A 16,586-nucleotide genomic window follows, 5' to 3' on the forward strand; every position below is an offset into this window, starting at 1 on the left:
GATCCAAGTGGAGGGATGGGCCCCCGCCCAGGTGAGAAGTCACTTTTCCCAAGCCCAGCGCCAAGGAGGGCTGGCAGGGAAGGGCTCCTCTCAGAAGCTGCTGTGGACAGCATGCCTGCCTGGCTGCGCAGGGTGTCGGGGTCACGAGAACCTGGGGCCGTGAGAGAGGCCCTGCTGGACTCCCCTGAGAAGTGCTTCCTGCTGTTCTCTGCACACCTGGTGCCAGTCACGAGGAGGGGGCACCTGTAGGGTCCAGATTCAGAGGCCCAGGGATGCTGGGACCAGCTGGAAGGCTGGGGACTCAGCCAGGGCTCCCTCTGGTCTGCCCTCCTCTGGCTTCAGACTCTGGCCCCCCTCTGTCCCCTGCCCTGCATCCCGTCCTCACCCCTCAGCAGCTGTCACTACCTTCTCTTCCCTGGGACCCCAACCCAGATCTGACTGCAGGGGACAGCCCAGCCACCGCTGCCGCATCCTGCTGCTCCCAAAGCAAAGCCTCATCCTATGTCCCTTTGTCCTTGCGTGGAGGCCGAAGGCAGGGGTCGCACAAGCCACAGACATGATGTCAAAGAAGCTGAGTTGAGAGCACAGAGTACCTGGATTCAAACCCCAGCTCTGCCACTTACATCCTGTGTGGCCTCGGGCAGGTTACCTACCCCCTCGGTGCTCCCATTTCTTCTCAGGAAAAGGAGGCTTGTAACAGTCCTTGCCTCACACAGCTGTGGGATTACATGAGTGACACGTGAACAGAGCAAAGCAACGGCAAGCATTAGCCATATCCTCACGGGCACACTCCAGGGCACCGTCCAGGGCAATTTTCCCAACAACAGATCAGTCTTAACTCTGAAGAAAGAGTTGCCAAGCCTCCTCCCTCCTAATTCGATGTGGGCTGGGATTCAAATGGTAGTTTCCCAGGACTCAGGTCAGAAAAGATTCGGTCCGCACACTGAAAGACATACGGAGGTTCCCAGACTAGGGGTCTAATCAGAGCTACGGCTTGCTGACCTACACCACAGCCACAGCAACGCAGGATCCGAGCCGCATCCATGACCTACACCACAGCTCACGGCAACACCGGATCCTTAGCCCACTGAGCGAGGCCAGGGATTGAACCTGAAACCTCATGGTTCCTAGACAGATTCGTTAACCACTGAGCCCCGACAGGAACTCCTAGAGCTTCTAATTCATGTCTTTCAGTGTGCCTCATCCTATGAGGGGGGTGACAAGATGGGATGGAAGGGCCACCTGGACCGGAACTGATCTGGAAGTTTCCGGAACATGTTCTTTCAGTATCCAGACACCCAGACGACCCAGGAGGAACAAGTGGTCTGTCTCCGTCTGTCCACCTCATCCGCTACCCAGTGGTGCTTCTTCTTCTTTTCCTTGTTTTTTCTTTTTTTGTCTTTTTAGGGCTGTGCCCGCATCATATGGAGGTTCCCAGGCTAGGGGTCAATTGGAGCTGCAGCCGCCGGCCTACGCCACAGCCACAGCAACGCGAGATCCAAGCCATGTCTGTGACCTACAGCACAGGTCATGGCAACACCAGATCCTTAACCCACTGAGCGAGGCCAAGGATTGAACACTCATTGTTCCCAGTGGGATTTGTTTCCACTGCACTACGATGGGAATTCCCTCCTTCTCCTTCTTCTTTTCCTTCTCCTTCTTTCAGCTGTGCCTTTTTGGCATGGGAAGTTCCTGAGCCAGGAATTGAACCTGTGCCACAGCAGTGACCTGAGCTTCTGCAGTGAAAACGCCGGATCCTTAACCCACTGAGCCACAAGGGAACTCTCCCCAAGGGAGCCTCTAGGAGGTCCAGACCATTCTACACTCTCTCTGTCAGTTCCTTGTTTTTCCTCTTCACCCAACACCACTTTAGGTTACAGGGCCCTTTGTATCAACCTCTCTGTTGCCGTTCCCCTCGGCTTTCCTGCCCTATCATGTCACCATTGCACACTCCAGGTGACACCCCAGCCCGAGGTCTGCATCCGGCCCTTGGTGTGCTGTTGAGGCAACCCCGCCATGGCCCAGGCCATGCCCCATTCATGCAGGGTCTCCAGCCTCCCGTGGGCTCACAAGGCCTCCGGCAATCTTGCTGTTTTCTTGGTCCATCTCCACATCGGCTCCTTAGAATGGCCTCTACCTCACGCAGAGGGTCATTATTGGTCAGTTTCCTTCTACAAAACCCACAAACTTACCCGTGTCCACATTCCTCCTTCTCTCCTATCAAACGAAGGACAGGAGATCGGTGAGCCCAGTCCCCCCACTGGGGGCCTGGATCCGCCCTCCCTTCCTCCCCACTCAGGGGCGTTTAAGAGACTCTACCTTGTATCTTAAAATTCTCTTTCTATCAACAAGGACCCATCGCATCTGTCCCATCCTAAAGAAGCTCCTCTGGTCAGTCACAAAGACCCGTCAGTCCCATCGAACCTGTGCTGTTTGTCCCCCCCCAGGTCTGAGAAGCTCCTCCCTTGTCATCTCACATCCCGAGGTGGCACCAACCAACCGATTCCCCGCCTCCATCTTTGCCCCTTCCAATGAATTCTCTCTGCGGGAGGCAGAATCATTGTCCTAAAATAGAGTTCTGGCCAGGCCATTCCTTGGCTTGCAATTCTTCACTGGCTTCCTCACGGCCTTAAGAAACCGTGCCACGCGCTAGGGAGGCCCTGAAGCCCAGGAGAGACCCAAAGGGCCGCTTCTCTTGTCTCGGGGCCCCTCTGCCATTCCTTCTTTCTGGAATCCTCTTCCCAACCTCCCTAGCTTGGCCAGCTCTCTCTCACCCCTCGGGGGCCAGCCGAGACGGCCCTTCTGGGGACTCTTTGGCCCTTTCTTCTTACTCTTGTTTCTCCTAAGACCAATCCTGGCTTCACACAGCAGCCAGCGAGGCCACCGTTCTATGCTGGTCAGAGTCCTCCCCTAATTAAAGTCTTCCTGTTTCTTGGCGTCCTGGGGACAAAGTCTAAATTCCTCAGCTGGGACTCTTTGACAGATGGAAGTAGAGGGAGGGATGTCGCGGAGGCACGTGGAGGCTTCCCGCCCCACGGCTCTCATTTTCTCACCACGAGGGAGGCCAAGTCGTCTGCAGAGAGCAGCGATGGGGGCTGCGGAGGGGGGATGCTGGGGTGCGAAGGGAGTGGAGAGAAGCCGAGGGCCGTGTAGGAGCAGAAGCCGGCCAGGGAGACCCGGCGTAACAGAGGAGCTGAGCTTCAGACCTGGATGAGATGGCTGATGGGGCATCAGGGTGACACCAGGCTGTGTGGGTTTCTCTAGCACCTGCTGCGCCGAGGCGGCAGGTACCGTGAAGGAAGATGGAGGGGTTCATCCACACCGAGGTTTGTTTTGAGGGGTGGGACCAAAGGTTGGGGCAGCGGGCTAAGGGGTTGTGGACTCTGCCAAGAAGTGGGTGAACTGATGGATTTTTTGTTTGTTTGCTTATTTGTTTGCCTTTTAGGGCTGCACATATGGCATATGGTAGTTCCCAGGCTAGGGGTCGAATTGGAGCTGCAGCTGCTGGCCTACACCACAGCCACAGCAACATGGGATGCAAGCCACGTCTGCAACCCACACCACAGCTCACGGCAACGCTGGAGCCTTAACCCCCTGAGTGGGGCCAGGGATCGAACCTGGGTCCTCATGGGTACTAGTCGGGTTCGTAACCAGCTGAGCCACAGCGAGAACTCCTGGGTCACAGAACCTTAATCAGATGGGAGACAGAAGGGGCTGCTTTAGAGAGAGAGCAGAGGGGCCGGTGGTGACTGGTTGCGACGGGGACCAAGATGAGGTTTAGTGAGAGATGCTTTGAGCAAACAGGCTGGAGGTGGGAGGTCATGGGTCGGCTTTGGTGAATGAGGAAGTAGTTGCCTTTCTGCCCTACCTGGGGCCTCCGCCCAGCTCTTAGCACTCAGCTCGTGTTACGGCTGGGTGTGTAGATGCCGACTGCCACTGCCCTTTGGAATAGGTCCTCTGTGGGCAGGAACCATGCTCTCCTTCCCGGGTGAGCCTGACAAGGGCCGGACCCACAGTAGCGGCTCCTTCAGACGTTATCCTGTGGTCCCCTTCCCCTTCCCAAGTTTTCGGCCTCTGTGTTTCTGTTTTCTCTTAGAAATCTTGTGAAAGCGTTCAATCCCATCTCCATGGAAACGAGGCTCCATTCCTGTTTCATAGGATGGAGAGGGATCTGTGGTCCTCGAATGGCCCAGGAGTTGGGTGATGGATGGAGAGCTCCCTCTGGGGAGCCCAGGAAGGATGCGAGTTTCTGGGGCAGAGAGTGTGGGACCTCAGGAGGGAAAGATTCAGGGCCAGCAGCAGACAGCGGGCTCCCTTCCCTCCTCTTCCCAGTTGCAGGTGGGTCTCAGCCGGCTGAGTCCTTCCTCCACCCGCCCGCGTCCTACCGTGCGCCAGGTCCGTGTCAGGAGCTAGGTGACACACAGAGCAGGACGCAGACCCAGCCAGGAGGTGCTCCCTGCCTGGAGAAGGAGACCAGCAGCCAAAGAAGCGCAGATGGGCGTCTACGTGGAGGGCTTGGGCATAGCAAAGGGGCAAATTGCTGGCTCAGGGGGAGAGGGTCAGGGAAGAGCACCTGAGAAGGTGGCTTGAGCGCAGGGTCTTAAAGAGAATGAAGGCAGGAGAGGAGAGCACAGGCGCCCACGAGAAGTGGGAGAGCGTGGTGGGCCCCACACAGTGGGTGGGGTGGGTTGAGGGGAGAGGAAAGCCAGGGGTGTTGGGGGGTCTGCACCGTAGCCTGCAAAAGGAGGGGGGACCTCAGCACCTGTGGTCTCTACCCTGATGCTGGGCGAAGGGAGGGTCTCGTTCGAGGTGGAGAGGAGAGGGGCTCCCCTTTGAACACGTGAAGGCTGGAGAGCTGTGGAATTCCCAGCGACACGGGACATGCCCTCTTCCTTCTACCCATGCGGCCCCTCTCAGGGTTGGCAACACCCTTCCCCCCATCCACCAGCTCAGTGTTTTCTCCAAGAAACTGCATTGATCTTGGCAGCTTAATGCAGTTTTTTCCCGAGAGCCTCTGCAGCTCAACAGCCCTTAGGCGACATGGCTGCCTGGCGTCCCTGCCTCTCTTGGTGACCTCCGTGGGGCTTCCTGTAATCTGCTTCTTGAAGCAGGAAGTGATGCGACAGTAATTAAGGCTCTTGGGTGCTTCTCCAGTGGACCTCTATTCTTGCCTCCACCCCAGGAGGGGAGACACCTTCCTGGGGTGACTCCAAGCAGGAAGGGACTCTTACGTCTAAGCGGGGGTCAAACACCCCTCCCCTGCCTGAGAGCGCAGAGGCAGGCCAGCTGGTGCAGCGACGACGACACAGACCAGGAGGTGCCAGTTTCAGAGGTGGGGTGGGGAGCCACAGCCTCCAGAGAAACCAGCTGATAAAACCCCAATACTTCAGGCTTCTTGAATCAGCACGTGAGAAAAGCTAGGACTCCGCCTCTTCCCTGCCGGCGCCACCCTCTCCCTGGGATCAGAGACCCACCGGCGTCCTTAGGCTGAGCGTCCTTCTACCTCCTCTCCCTCCAGCTTCCTAGCGCCTCTGAGGAGAAGCCCCAGGCCTGACTAAGGACACCTTCAGGGCACTTTATTTGCTATTTTTTCGGTCGTGCTCACGGTATGTGGAAGTTCCCGGGCTGGGGATCCAGCCACTGCAGCGGCAATGCCAGATCCTTAACCTGTGGCACCATAAGAAAACTCCTCAAGGCACCTGTTGTCAGCCTGAGCCGGGCAGGAGATGTTCAGGAGATGTTCGCCTTGGAAGGGGCGGCTGTGGGGGGCGGTGGCTGTCGGGGGAGGGAGGGGAGGTGGTTGGATAAAGGCAGCACCAGCAACAGCAGCCACTACTTTTATTGCACATCTGCCATGTGCCTGGACCTTCTACACGTGAGATCGTCCGATCCTAACGATGGATGACCACGAGCACACCCACGACTCTTGAGAAACCGGGTCTCAGAGAGGTTGAGACGCTTGCCCAAGGCCCCCAGCTGCTGAGTGGTGGAGGGGAGACTCAGGCCCGCCACTCCGGAGCCTGTGTAATTTTCACTTTGCCACCACTCAGCCTCCTCGATGAAGGGGGCTCACTGGGGCAGTCTCTGGTGTGGGCAGTGGCCTCCCCTGGGGAAAGCCGTGGCGGGTGTTACAGAGTTGGCTTTGAGGGGTGTTAGGAAGAGGGGCCAAGGATCTTCAGGGATCCCAGACCCTTCTCTGCCCCGAGGCCAGATGGGCAGACTCTGAGGGTTCCGGGAGCCCCAGGGAGGAGCAGTCCCCTCTCCGTGGTGTGGGTGTGTGGGTGCATGCTGGCTCCTCATCACACAGTCCCTTGGAGGGCTGGGCAGTCCTGGGGACACGCATATACATAGAGTCACTCTCCCTCCATGAGTGTGCACACACACACTTGCACACACACTCACTCGCACCCAGGCACGGTTCTGTGGAGGCTGAGGCAGGCTCGGGCTTGGTCAGATGAGGCTGGCGATGCTGGATGTGGTCTCGTGACGCTGACCAGTGGACAACTGTCCTGAGATGCTGAAGACACTGCTGTTGGCACTGAGGCCACTGTGGGTGGAGGGGGCGGCCGCACGCGTCGGGGGGCAGTGTCCACTCACGGCCACCTGATACAGCAGCAGGCCCAGCAGCAAGAGCCCGCCCGAGGCAGCCAGGGTGATGCCCACGGACAGCATGGCCGCCAGCGGCCGGGCAGGGGCAGGCGCCGTGGCCAGCCCCGCCAGTGTCAGGCCGGTGACCAGTAGCACCAGGCCGCTGAGCAGCACGACCAGGGCGTCGGCACCTCCGCCGCTGCGCAGCAGGGCCACGTGGTGGGGCTGGCGGAGGCAGTTCATGTCCTGCACGGCTGAGCTCATCAGCTGCTTAACCAGGACCAGCAGGGCCAGCAGGCAGAGCACTGTGCCCACCGCCAGGCGCCACTCGCCCGAGCGACTGCTGGTGGAGGACAGCAGGGCCACTCCACCCGCCCCACAGCCCGCCACGAGGCCCACAGCCACAGCAAAGCAGAGTGCCGAGCGCCGCGGCTGCTGGGACCACCACAGCTCCACCTGCTCGGCCAGCACATCCGGGGGCAGCCTCCGGCCCAGTGGGGCCTGAGCCTCTCTTCCAGGCATGGCTGAGCTGGCACCGCTAGAAGGGCAGAGGGCAGCGTCAGGGGTCAGAGGTACGGATCATGGCCTGGAGCCCCCCCCACCTGCGTGGCAGCTAGAGGCCCAGAGTCCTGTTCCTCGGACGGTCCAGGGGATGGTCACCACCGCCTGCAGGGGGAGAATCGGACTCGCTGTCTCCCCAGCCCACCTGTCCCTCGTGGTGTCTCCTGGCCGCCTCGGGGATGGTCCCTGGGGATCCTCCCATGTCCCCTGCCATCCCCCACCCCCACCCCTGAAAAGCCCCTCCCTAGCACTGCTCTTGGGGAATGCCTGCCCAGTGACCCCAGGAGGGCTCCCTCCATGCAGGGTACCCCCGCCCCTCCAGGGACCCCCTGCCCAGCCGCTGACCTTTCTGGCTCTGGCTCTCTCAGTTGCCTGTCCCATCCCGGCTGGCCGAGGGAGCTGGTGCCACGGTGGACGAGGGCACTGGATGCAGGCTCGGATAAAGCCTCATTCAGGACTCACATGGCCTCAGCTGTCACCGCTGGCTCCTGGGGGGAGGGTCGTGGGGGGGGAGGGGGCTGATGACTTAACCCTTCTGGAGCCAGCGGCCTGACCCTGAATCGTCTCTCTTTGGCGCTGCGGCTCCTTCTCTGAGTCAGGATCCGATCTCTGACACCCTTCCCCCCTAACTTCCCATCCTGTCTCTCAGCCGTGGCGGCTGGTTTCCAAATCCCTCTCTTTCTCAAGCCCGGTTCCCCTCCTGAGCGCCTGCCTCCTCAGGCAGTTGTCTCCTTGACGTCCCACAGGCACCTCCGGTGCAGCAGGTCCCGACCCAAGCTTGTCCTCTCACCCCGAGCCTGCTCCTCCCCTGGTATGCCTTGCTTGTGCAGGTCCCGGATGCCGCTTGAAATATTTCTCCATCCCGTTCCCTGCCCCCCGTCCCACCGCCTCTGCCCTTCAACCGCCATCCCCCCAACTTCCCCCCTGGTCTCCCCACTGCCCCCGCCCCCCATCCTCCTCCACGGTCTCTCTAAAGTGGTGCAAAGGGAAGGAAGGCTCTGGACTGGACCCCCGGCTTCAGTCCCTGCCACCGTGGGAACCCGGCCGAGGGCCCTCACAGTGGTTCCTCATTGAGTGGGTCCTCCAGAGGCCAGTCAGCCGGACTCCCACGGGGCAACATACAGCAGCCCGGCCCCAGCATGCCAGGAGCCCCAGTTCACACGGTGTGTTCCTGTGAAGAGGGCTGGCTGTGGGTTAGTCAGCAGCGGGGCTGGGGGGCCGTCGGAGAATCCCCCAAAGAGTTCACCTCTTGCAGCCTCAGCCTCCTCACCTGACAAGTGAGGACAATAGGCTTTATCTTGAGGGGTGGGGGCATTAAAATCTCCAGGCCAGAGGTCCGGTGGGCATTCTCGGGCCCGCAAAGATGCCCCGAGCATGCTTTTTGAATAAAAGGACACAGGCGGAACCCCTAGTCATGCCCCCTGCTCCCTCTCCTCCTGGTGCGTATGAAATAGGCAAGAAAAACAAAATCAGTGTTCTCTCCTCGAATTCAGGATGGGACTCTGGCTTCGCACATGGGACACAAGTCCTGGGTCATCCCGGGAATATGACTTCAGTGGCTGTACGCGGGTTACACCTCTGATGAGGTATTTGTTCTCCTCAACCAGGCGGGGGCTGCCTGGCACACAGGGTGGGAGGGGCAGGGGCAGGTGCCCCCGAGGGGGGAGGGGCCCTGGGATCCGTCCCAGCATTCCCCAGGGCTGTGACTTTGCTGGTCGGGAAGGTGCTTGCACAGGTGTGCTGGGACTGCAGGCCTGGGCTGGGGGTGGCCTGGAGGTTCTCGGGGGAAGAAATGCTGGGAGGAAGTCGGGGGGTGGGAGTGGGGGGGCCATGGGGCACTCACAAGAAGTCTGGCAGTGCTGGATCCGATCTGAGCTAGCAGGGCCGTCAGGTGGGGCGCTCCAGCTCCGTTTCCGGGGGAGGTGCTTCATCTGCCTCACCTGCGCCTAGGTGAGCCCGAGGGAGGGAGGGGGAGGGGGACCAACAGGTGTTTTCAAGGCAGGGCCTGAGCCGATTGGCTGACGTGGCAGTGCTCCTTCAGCTGGGCTGAGGCATTCCTGGGAAGGGAGGGGCTTCTGGCTGCCGCTGTTAGGGCTCGAACACAATTCCCAGATCTGGGCAGCGGGAGGAATGCTGTCCATCAGCCCCAGCGCCTGGGCCCGAACCCATCCCCCAGCTCCAGCCCCTGTTTAGCCTTCGCTCCAGCCCTAAACGCAATCCCAACTGCAGTTTTAAACACTAACCAGAATTCCTAGCTCCAACCGAGGCCCCTACCCACATCTCAGCTGAACCCTGAATCTCAAATGCCAACCTTCTCCCCCAGCCCCATTTCCAAATCCCATTCTGGTCCCAGCCCTGGATCTCAACCCCCAGTCTGGCTTGAAACTTCAATTCTAAATTCTGGAATTAGGTCTCAGACTGCAACCTCGTCCTCCTCGGCCTTGACCCTTGTTCCTGAATGCAGCCCCCAAATCCCCACTCCAAAACTCATATCCTGCCTTAGCCTCAGATTCCAACACCAGCTGACCCCTGGACCCAGCCCCAGTACCTCCATCCCTTGGTGCTTCCCCTGGGCCAGAGCCCACAAGCCCCTCGCCCATTCTCCTTTGAACCTCAAGTGTCTGCCCAGGGGAGTCTGGCCCACCTGGGGAGGTGGGTTTTGAGCTTACAGGGAGGAGGAGGGGGGGAGGCTTTTCGGAGGAGAAATAGGAGCTCCCTTGCTTAAAACACGTGCAGAATGAACCCTTTGGGACAAACTCCACACTCCTTTGCAGGGCTTACAAAACCCCTGCCACCCACAGTAGGCCAGTCATTTGCCCCTGGCCCCTGCCCTCTCGCTGGAATGTGCATCGTTCAGTTATGCAGGCTCTGCCCTGCTCTGCCCTTCCGGTCGGTTTTTGAACTCACAGTTCCCTCTCCCTGGGATATTTACCATCCCCCAGCCTCAGTCTGGTTAACTCAGCTTCTTCAACAGAGATGTCACCTCCTCCAGGAAGCCCTCCTTGAGCTCCAGACTGGTTTAGGTACCTCTTTGGGGCATCCATGCCCCCTACCCCACCCCGTGCTTCCCTCACCACCACTCTCACCGCATGCGCTCTCATGGTCCTTCTTTTCTTACCTGGCGTTACCCCCCAGACACAGGGTTCCCGGTGAGTACAAGCTTAGCGCCTGTTTTCTAACTATCGTGGTGACCTCGGCAGGCAGCCCTGTGCCTGGCTCATGGGAAGTAATCAACCAGTAAATGCTGAATAAATGTGTCAACAGCACGGTGTAGGGTGTAAAGCAGGGAGCCTGTGAGATGAAGCTGGAAAAACAAATTTGGCTCACGTGGCACAGGGCCTTGAATGCCTTGGTGAGGCATTTGAAGGGTTCTGGAGTATAACAAGGTCTGCCTCTAACAGGTGAAGCTGGCACCACACCCCACACAGTGGCGAGGGGGGCTGGGTGGAGGTGGTCCCAGGCTGGGTGGAACCCCTGGTCGGGCCTCCTGCTCCCGCTCCTCCTGGTGTGTATGAAATCGGCAAGAAAACAAAATCGTAGGTGTCAGTCCATCATCAGCACACGAAATAATTATGCTGGACCGTCCAGGTTTCTCCTTGCTCTGTGGAGGTGACTGCGGGGGCTGGTGACAACTAGAGCAGGACCGTCCATCTAACAGAAAGGTTACACGAGCCACACTACGTAATTTAAAATTGTCTAGTAACCAGGTTAAAAAAGTAAAAAGAGACAGGTGAAACTGATACAATAACATTTTTCTTTACACCCCTTTCATGACATACACATAAGACACGACACCATAAAACTCCTAGGAGAGAACGTAAAACATTCTCTTGTAGAAACTGCACAAAGGCTTTCTTGGGTCAGTCTCCCAAGGCAATCAAAATAAAAACAAAAATAAACAAACGAGACTTAAACATGCAAGCTTTTGCACAGCAAAGGAAATCATGAAAAAAAAAAAAAAAAAAACAACCCTGAAAAGACGTGTCCATTGACAGATGAATGGATTAAGAAGATGTGGTATATATACACAATGGAATACTACTCGGCCATAAAAAGAACAAAATAATGGCATTTGCAGCCACATGGATGCAACTAGAGGTTCTCATACTAAGTCAGAAAGAGAAAAAGGCAAATACCATACGACGTCCCTTATATATGGAATTTAAACATGGCGCAAATGAACCTGTCTACGAAACAGACTCACAGACATGGAGAACACGCTTGTGGTTGTCGAGGAGGAGGAAAGAGGAAGTGGTGTGGACTGGGTGTTTGGCGCTAGTGGAGGCAAACCATTGCCTTTAGAAAGCATAAACCTTAAGGTCTTACTGTATGGCACGGGGAACCATATCCACTCTCCTGGGACAGACCATCATGGAAGATAATATAACAAAGAATGTAAAATCATTTTCTTTTAGCCACAAATATTTTCATTTTAACATGCAAATCATTAATGAGCTCTTTGCCTTTTATTTATTTATTTATTTATTTATTTTTGTCTTTTTGCCTTTTCTAGGGCCGTTCCCGCGGCATATGGAGGTTCCCAGGCTAGGGGTTGAATTGGAGCTGTAGCCACCGGCCTACACCAGAGCCACAGCCACGCGGGATCCGAGCCGAGTCTGCAACCTACACCACAGCTCACGGCAACGCCAGATCCTTAACCCACTGAGCAAGGCCAGGGATCAAACCCGCGACCTCATGGTTCCTAGTTGGATTCGGTAACCACTGCGCCACGACGGGAACTCCCTATTTGCCTTTTATTTTGTCCTGGAAATTCGCTGTGTTTTATACTTGCAGGTCTTCTCTGCTCAGTCCGGCCACAGGCGGCGGGCAGCTGCCTCACTGGACGGTGCAGCTCTAGGTGACTTCTCCCTCAAGGGTAAGTTGGGGCAGGCTGGATTTTGGGGACAACCACGTGGAGGTGTGCCCCTTGGCAAAGCATTATAAAGGAATTCCCTGTCCCGGGACAAACGAGGGCAGGGGCCTGGCAGGGCCCGGCCGCCGGGTACTCCTCTGGCACGTCTGATGTTTATTTTTCCTCCGGGTCCGAGGAGGGACTGCTCCCAAACAGACCCTCGGGTCAGCTGCCCAGATAGAGCTGGGCAGGGGAAGGCATGCCATCCCCCCTTCTCCGGCTTCCCCTGGGGGTTCGAAGGGAACTTTTTGGGTGGAGGGAACAACGCCGAAAAGCTCTCTGCGTTTAAACATTGACTGAGGACGACTTTGCACTCACTCTGGATCTTGTCAAATACCTTGGAGCGAACGTGGTCAGGCAGGCTCCCGCAGGGCTGTTGAACTCTGTCCCCAAAGCAGAGGCTGTTGGTGCAGCTCAGATGGACGGTAGTGAAGGCGGGGGTGGGGTGGGGTTCTCGGGGTGGAAAGGCAGCAGCAGGCAGGGAGCGCAGATTCTAACTGGTCCCTTCACCCTGCAGCCTAGCTTCCCTGCTCCTACCACATTCCCAGCTCAGACTCTTCTCCACCTGGAAGCTATTGCAGTCCGGTTATAAGGTGGAGCAGGTGACGTCCCTGCTGGGCTCGAGTCCCCCACGCAGTGGCCAGAGTCCTCCCGCCCTCTCTAAGACCTCTCTGTCACCCCTGCTGTCCCTCTGTTGCCTGCGCTGGCTCTGAGACTTTGCCCTGGCTGTTCCCTCTGCCGGGAATGCTTCCTCCCACGTGGCTCCCTCCCTCGCTGTCCCTCTGGAAAGGGCTCGCATGGCACCTTCTCCGTGAGACTTCCCAGCAGTTCGGTGGAACATCACAGGCTTCCCCTCCTTCCTGCCTCCCCGCCCTCAGTTCTTTGACTTCCTTCATTCTCCTGTGCTTCTCCCTAGCATGTGTCGCTGTCTACATGCTGCATGTTTTTCTCATCTGTCTGGAATATTGTCTGACTAGCCCCGCGGAAGATGAGCTTCACACAGGGAGGGAGTTGTGCATCCTAGCTCCTAGAACAGGCCCAGCATAACATAGGTGTTCAGTGAATGCTTGTTGAATGAATAATAGAGAGAATACTGAGTTTGGAACTACATGCACCTTGAAGGACCCCATCCCAGCTCTAGCTCTGCAACCTTAGAAAAATGTCATTTTTTAAAAAAGAGTTAGATTTTATTTTTAATTTAATTAATTAATTAATTTATTTATTTTGCTTTTTAGGGCCACACCCACGGCATATGGAGGTTCCCAGGCTAGGGGTCAAATCGGAGCTACAGCTGCTGGCCTACACCACAGTCACAGCACAGTGATGCCCAATCCGAGCCGTGTCTTTGATCTACACCACAGCTCATGGCAACACTGGATCCTTAACCCACTGAATGAGGCCTGGGATCGAACCCGCCACCTCGTGGTTGCTAGTCGGATTTGTTTATGCTGCTCCACAACGGGAACTCCAGAAAAATGTCTTAATGTCCCCGTGTCCTAGTCTCTTCATTTGTAAAATGGGGACAATAGAACTTGCTCTAAATAGATTGGGGGGGGGAATTAAATAATACAATCGTCCAGCAAACATTTACTGTCTCCCTTCTCTGGACCAGGGATTGTGCAGGTACGGGAGGTACAGTGTTGAGCAAAAGAGTCCGGTCTCCGCCGCCCTGAAGGGCAGCTGGAGGATAAAGGGCTTACAGGACAGGTGCCACAGTAGGTCTTCAATGGCTCCAGGCCCCTCGCCCCCACCCCATGTTCCACGAATGACAGGCGTCTGAGAGTGACATCTTCTGGAGTATTTGCCCCACCCTCAATGACCAACCTCACTCTAGGGCTGAACCCCAGGAACCAGGATTATATTCTGTGACCCCCTTCTGTGGGTACAGTTGATGGGATAGAGGTGGGCCCCAGACTCAAGCTAAGCCCTTCTGGCAGTTTAAAGTCAGACTAGCAATCGCATGTCAGCCTGGGGGCTTCTACTCATGGGATGCCAAGGGTCCCCTCAGTCAGCCGAACTCTCCAGCTGAACAGAGAGGCAAGAGCAAAAGAGGGGGGGGGGAGGTCCAGCTATGACCCAGGCCTTGGTTCAAGTCCTTCTTAAGGCCTGGTGGTATCTCTGCCCTAAGATTCCGTGAGGGCACCTCCCCTCCCGGACCTAAATCCAGATAATAAACTTCTCCTTTTTAGCTTAAAATGGGTGGACTTGGTTTCTGTTATTTGTTTTTTGTTTGTTTGTTTGTTTTCAGCCACGCCCACAGCAGGTGGACATTCCCAGGCCATAGATTGAACCTGCATCACACCGGTGACCCGAGCTGCCACAATGGCAATGCCAGATCTTTAACCCACTGTGCCGCAAGGGAACTCCCGACTCCCAGTTTCTAAGCACAGTAGGTGCCGCTGCGTATGTTCTGGCCGACACTCGCTGCCCTGCCAAATCCCAGCACGTGACACATAGTAGATGTGCAAGAACTACAAATGCTTATACGTGACGGGTCATCGTGGCTGATCAGCCATCCTTGCCTTCCTGCTGCCTGGCACAGAGCGCAATTACTTCCTTGTGAAGCTGCTCCCCAGGCCCGCTCAGCTCAGGGGCGTCTGATGGCATCTCAGACACAGCCAGAGCATAAGCAGACCCCAGAACCTCTGAGGTCTAGGGGAGCTCGCCCCAACAGAGCTCAGGGAGAATGAGCTGGTCCTGGCATGCCTTCTCTCTCACCTCTCACTCCAAACCTAGAGCAATGATTGCTGGAGGTCTGAGCTGGACACACGGATATTCCCAGGCTCACCAGGCCCCTTGCAGCCCTTGCTGGGAGCAGCCGGTTGGTGATGGCTGGTCATGCTTTGAGTAAGAGGCAGTGGCCGGGGGCAGGGGTCTCTGCCTCCTCTCTTGGAGGCTTGGGTGGCTTCTAAGACTACTTTGACCCATAGAATATGGAAAAAGTTATAATGTTGCATTTCCGGGCCTAGGACTAAAGAGAGTGGCAACTTAAACTCCCCTAGGAGTTGAAACCCAGCCTCATTCTCTGAGAAGGGCTATGCCCTGCCTGTTAAGAAGTCCTTGTTTCTAGTTGAGCTCGGAGCTGATGGCCACTAAAATGTGCCAGCCCTGTGAGGAGCTTCCTTTGGAGTCCACCCTTCAGCCTCAGTCACCCTCCCCAGCTGCTGCGACATAGAGCTGAGATCAAGGACCAAGGGAAGTCCTTCTGGAACTCCCCACTTATAAAATGATAAGCCAAGTCAGACTCTTGCTTTAAGCCACAAAGTGTTGGTGTAGTTTTTGGGTTTTGTTTTTTTTTTTGTTCTTGCTTTTTAGGGCCGCACCCTCGGCTTATGGAGGTTCCCAGGCTGGGCACTAATTAGAGCCACAGCTGCCAGCCTACGCCAGAGCCATAGCCATGCCAGATCCGAGCCATGTCTGTGAACTACACCACAACTCACGGCAATGCCAGATCCTTAATCCACGGAGCGAGGCCAGGGATCAAACCCTCAACCTCATGGCTCCTAGTCGGATTCGTTACCTGAGGAACATGGAATTTCCCAGGCTAGGGGGTCAAATCAGAGCTACAGCTGCCAGGCACAGCCACAGCCACAGCGACGTGGGATCTGAGCCATGTCTGTGACCTAAACCACAGCTCATGGCAACGTTGGTCCTTAGTCCACTGGTTGTGGCCAGGGATCGAACCCAAGTCCTCATGGATACTAGTTGGGTTTGCTACCACTGAGCCATGATGGGAACTCCTAGAATTTTCTAAATAAGATGGAGGAATTTTATTCTTGCAAAGGAAGGGACTATTGAAAGGAGATGAAAACTCAGACTAGAAAACTGCTAGGAGTTTCCCAGTGGCCTAGTGGTTAAGGATTTGGTGTCATTGCTGTGGCTGGGGTTTGATCCCTGGCCCAGGAACTTGAGCATGCCATAGGTATTGCCAACAAACAAACAAACAAAAAAAACAAAAAGCAACTCTTCTAGGCTGAAGATTATTCATTACTCTCGAAACAACTGAAAATAGGAGTTCCCTTGTGGCACCGCAAGTTAAGGATCTTGCATTGCCACTGCAGTGGCTTGAGTCACTGCTGAGGTGTGGTTCCATGCTTGGCCTGGGAACTTCTGCATGCCTTGGGTGCAGCCAAACACCCCTCCCAATTCAGAAAATATTTTATAGTACATGCTATGAAATATTGATAATATTTATTAATAATAGATAAAAATACATAACAATGACTATACATATCTAATATAATGCAACTTGTATAACAGTGGGAGTCATAATTTTAGAATATTTAATCCTACATTATAAGAAAAGAATGCAAATAATTTGTCTCATTTCTGTAAATCTATTAAAAATTAAAGAAACCATGGACGAACAATAAACTGAAGCAATAAACCAATACTATTTGCGTTGCTAAGATGAATTTTAGCAGAATGGCAGAATAATAAACCTTATCTGTGGGGAAACGTGGGAGGTTAAAAACTTCAGCAAATCCTCATCTTTTCTTCCGGAAAACCCTTCTAGGAAGCAGGT

General features: G+C 55.8%; 1 protein-coding gene and 1 long non-coding RNA gene across 3 annotated transcripts; one reads left to right on the top strand and one right to left on the bottom strand.

Annotated features, from left to right (window-relative positions):
• Nucleotides 1-5,821: 5,821 nt before the first annotated feature.
• Nucleotides 5,822-9,082, bottom strand: TMEM125 (transmembrane protein 125). Of its 2 annotated transcripts, none has more exons than XM_003128079.5 (3): nucleotides 8,993-9,082; nucleotides 7,495-7,637; nucleotides 5,822-7,126 (listed from the first exon to the last, which is right to left on the bottom strand). In XM_003128079.5, exon 3 carries the CDS (start codon nucleotides 7,108-7,110, stop codon nucleotides 6,451-6,453), a length of 660 nt encoding a protein of 219 aa, XP_003128127.1. In that variant the 5' UTR covers nucleotides 7,111-7,126; nucleotides 7,495-7,637; nucleotides 8,993-9,082; the 3' UTR covers nucleotides 5,822-6,450. The 2 variants fall into 2 exon arrangements, with proteins under 2 accessions (XP_003128127.1, XP_003128126.1); XM_003128078.5 differs by having other exon boundaries at nucleotides 5,822-7,254.
• On the top strand, nucleotides 8,836-16,452 carry LOC146403035 (uncharacterized). The gene is made up of 3 exons (XR_014805197.1): nucleotides 8,836-8,884; nucleotides 11,944-12,025; nucleotides 14,310-16,452. It is a non-coding gene; the product is annotated as an uncharacterized LOC146403035 (long non-coding RNA).
• Nucleotides 16,453-16,586: the final 134 nt, after the last annotated feature.

Source organism: Sus scrofa, chromosome 6 (assembly GCF_054392235.1).
Source record: "Sus scrofa isolate SSC_HxYL_T2T_F1_AM1 chromosome 6, Sscrofa_HxYL_maternal_Yorkshire_Landrace_v2.0, whole genome shotgun sequence".
NCBI classification, from domain to species: Eukaryota; Metazoa; Chordata; class Mammalia; order Artiodactyla; family Suidae; genus Sus; species Sus scrofa.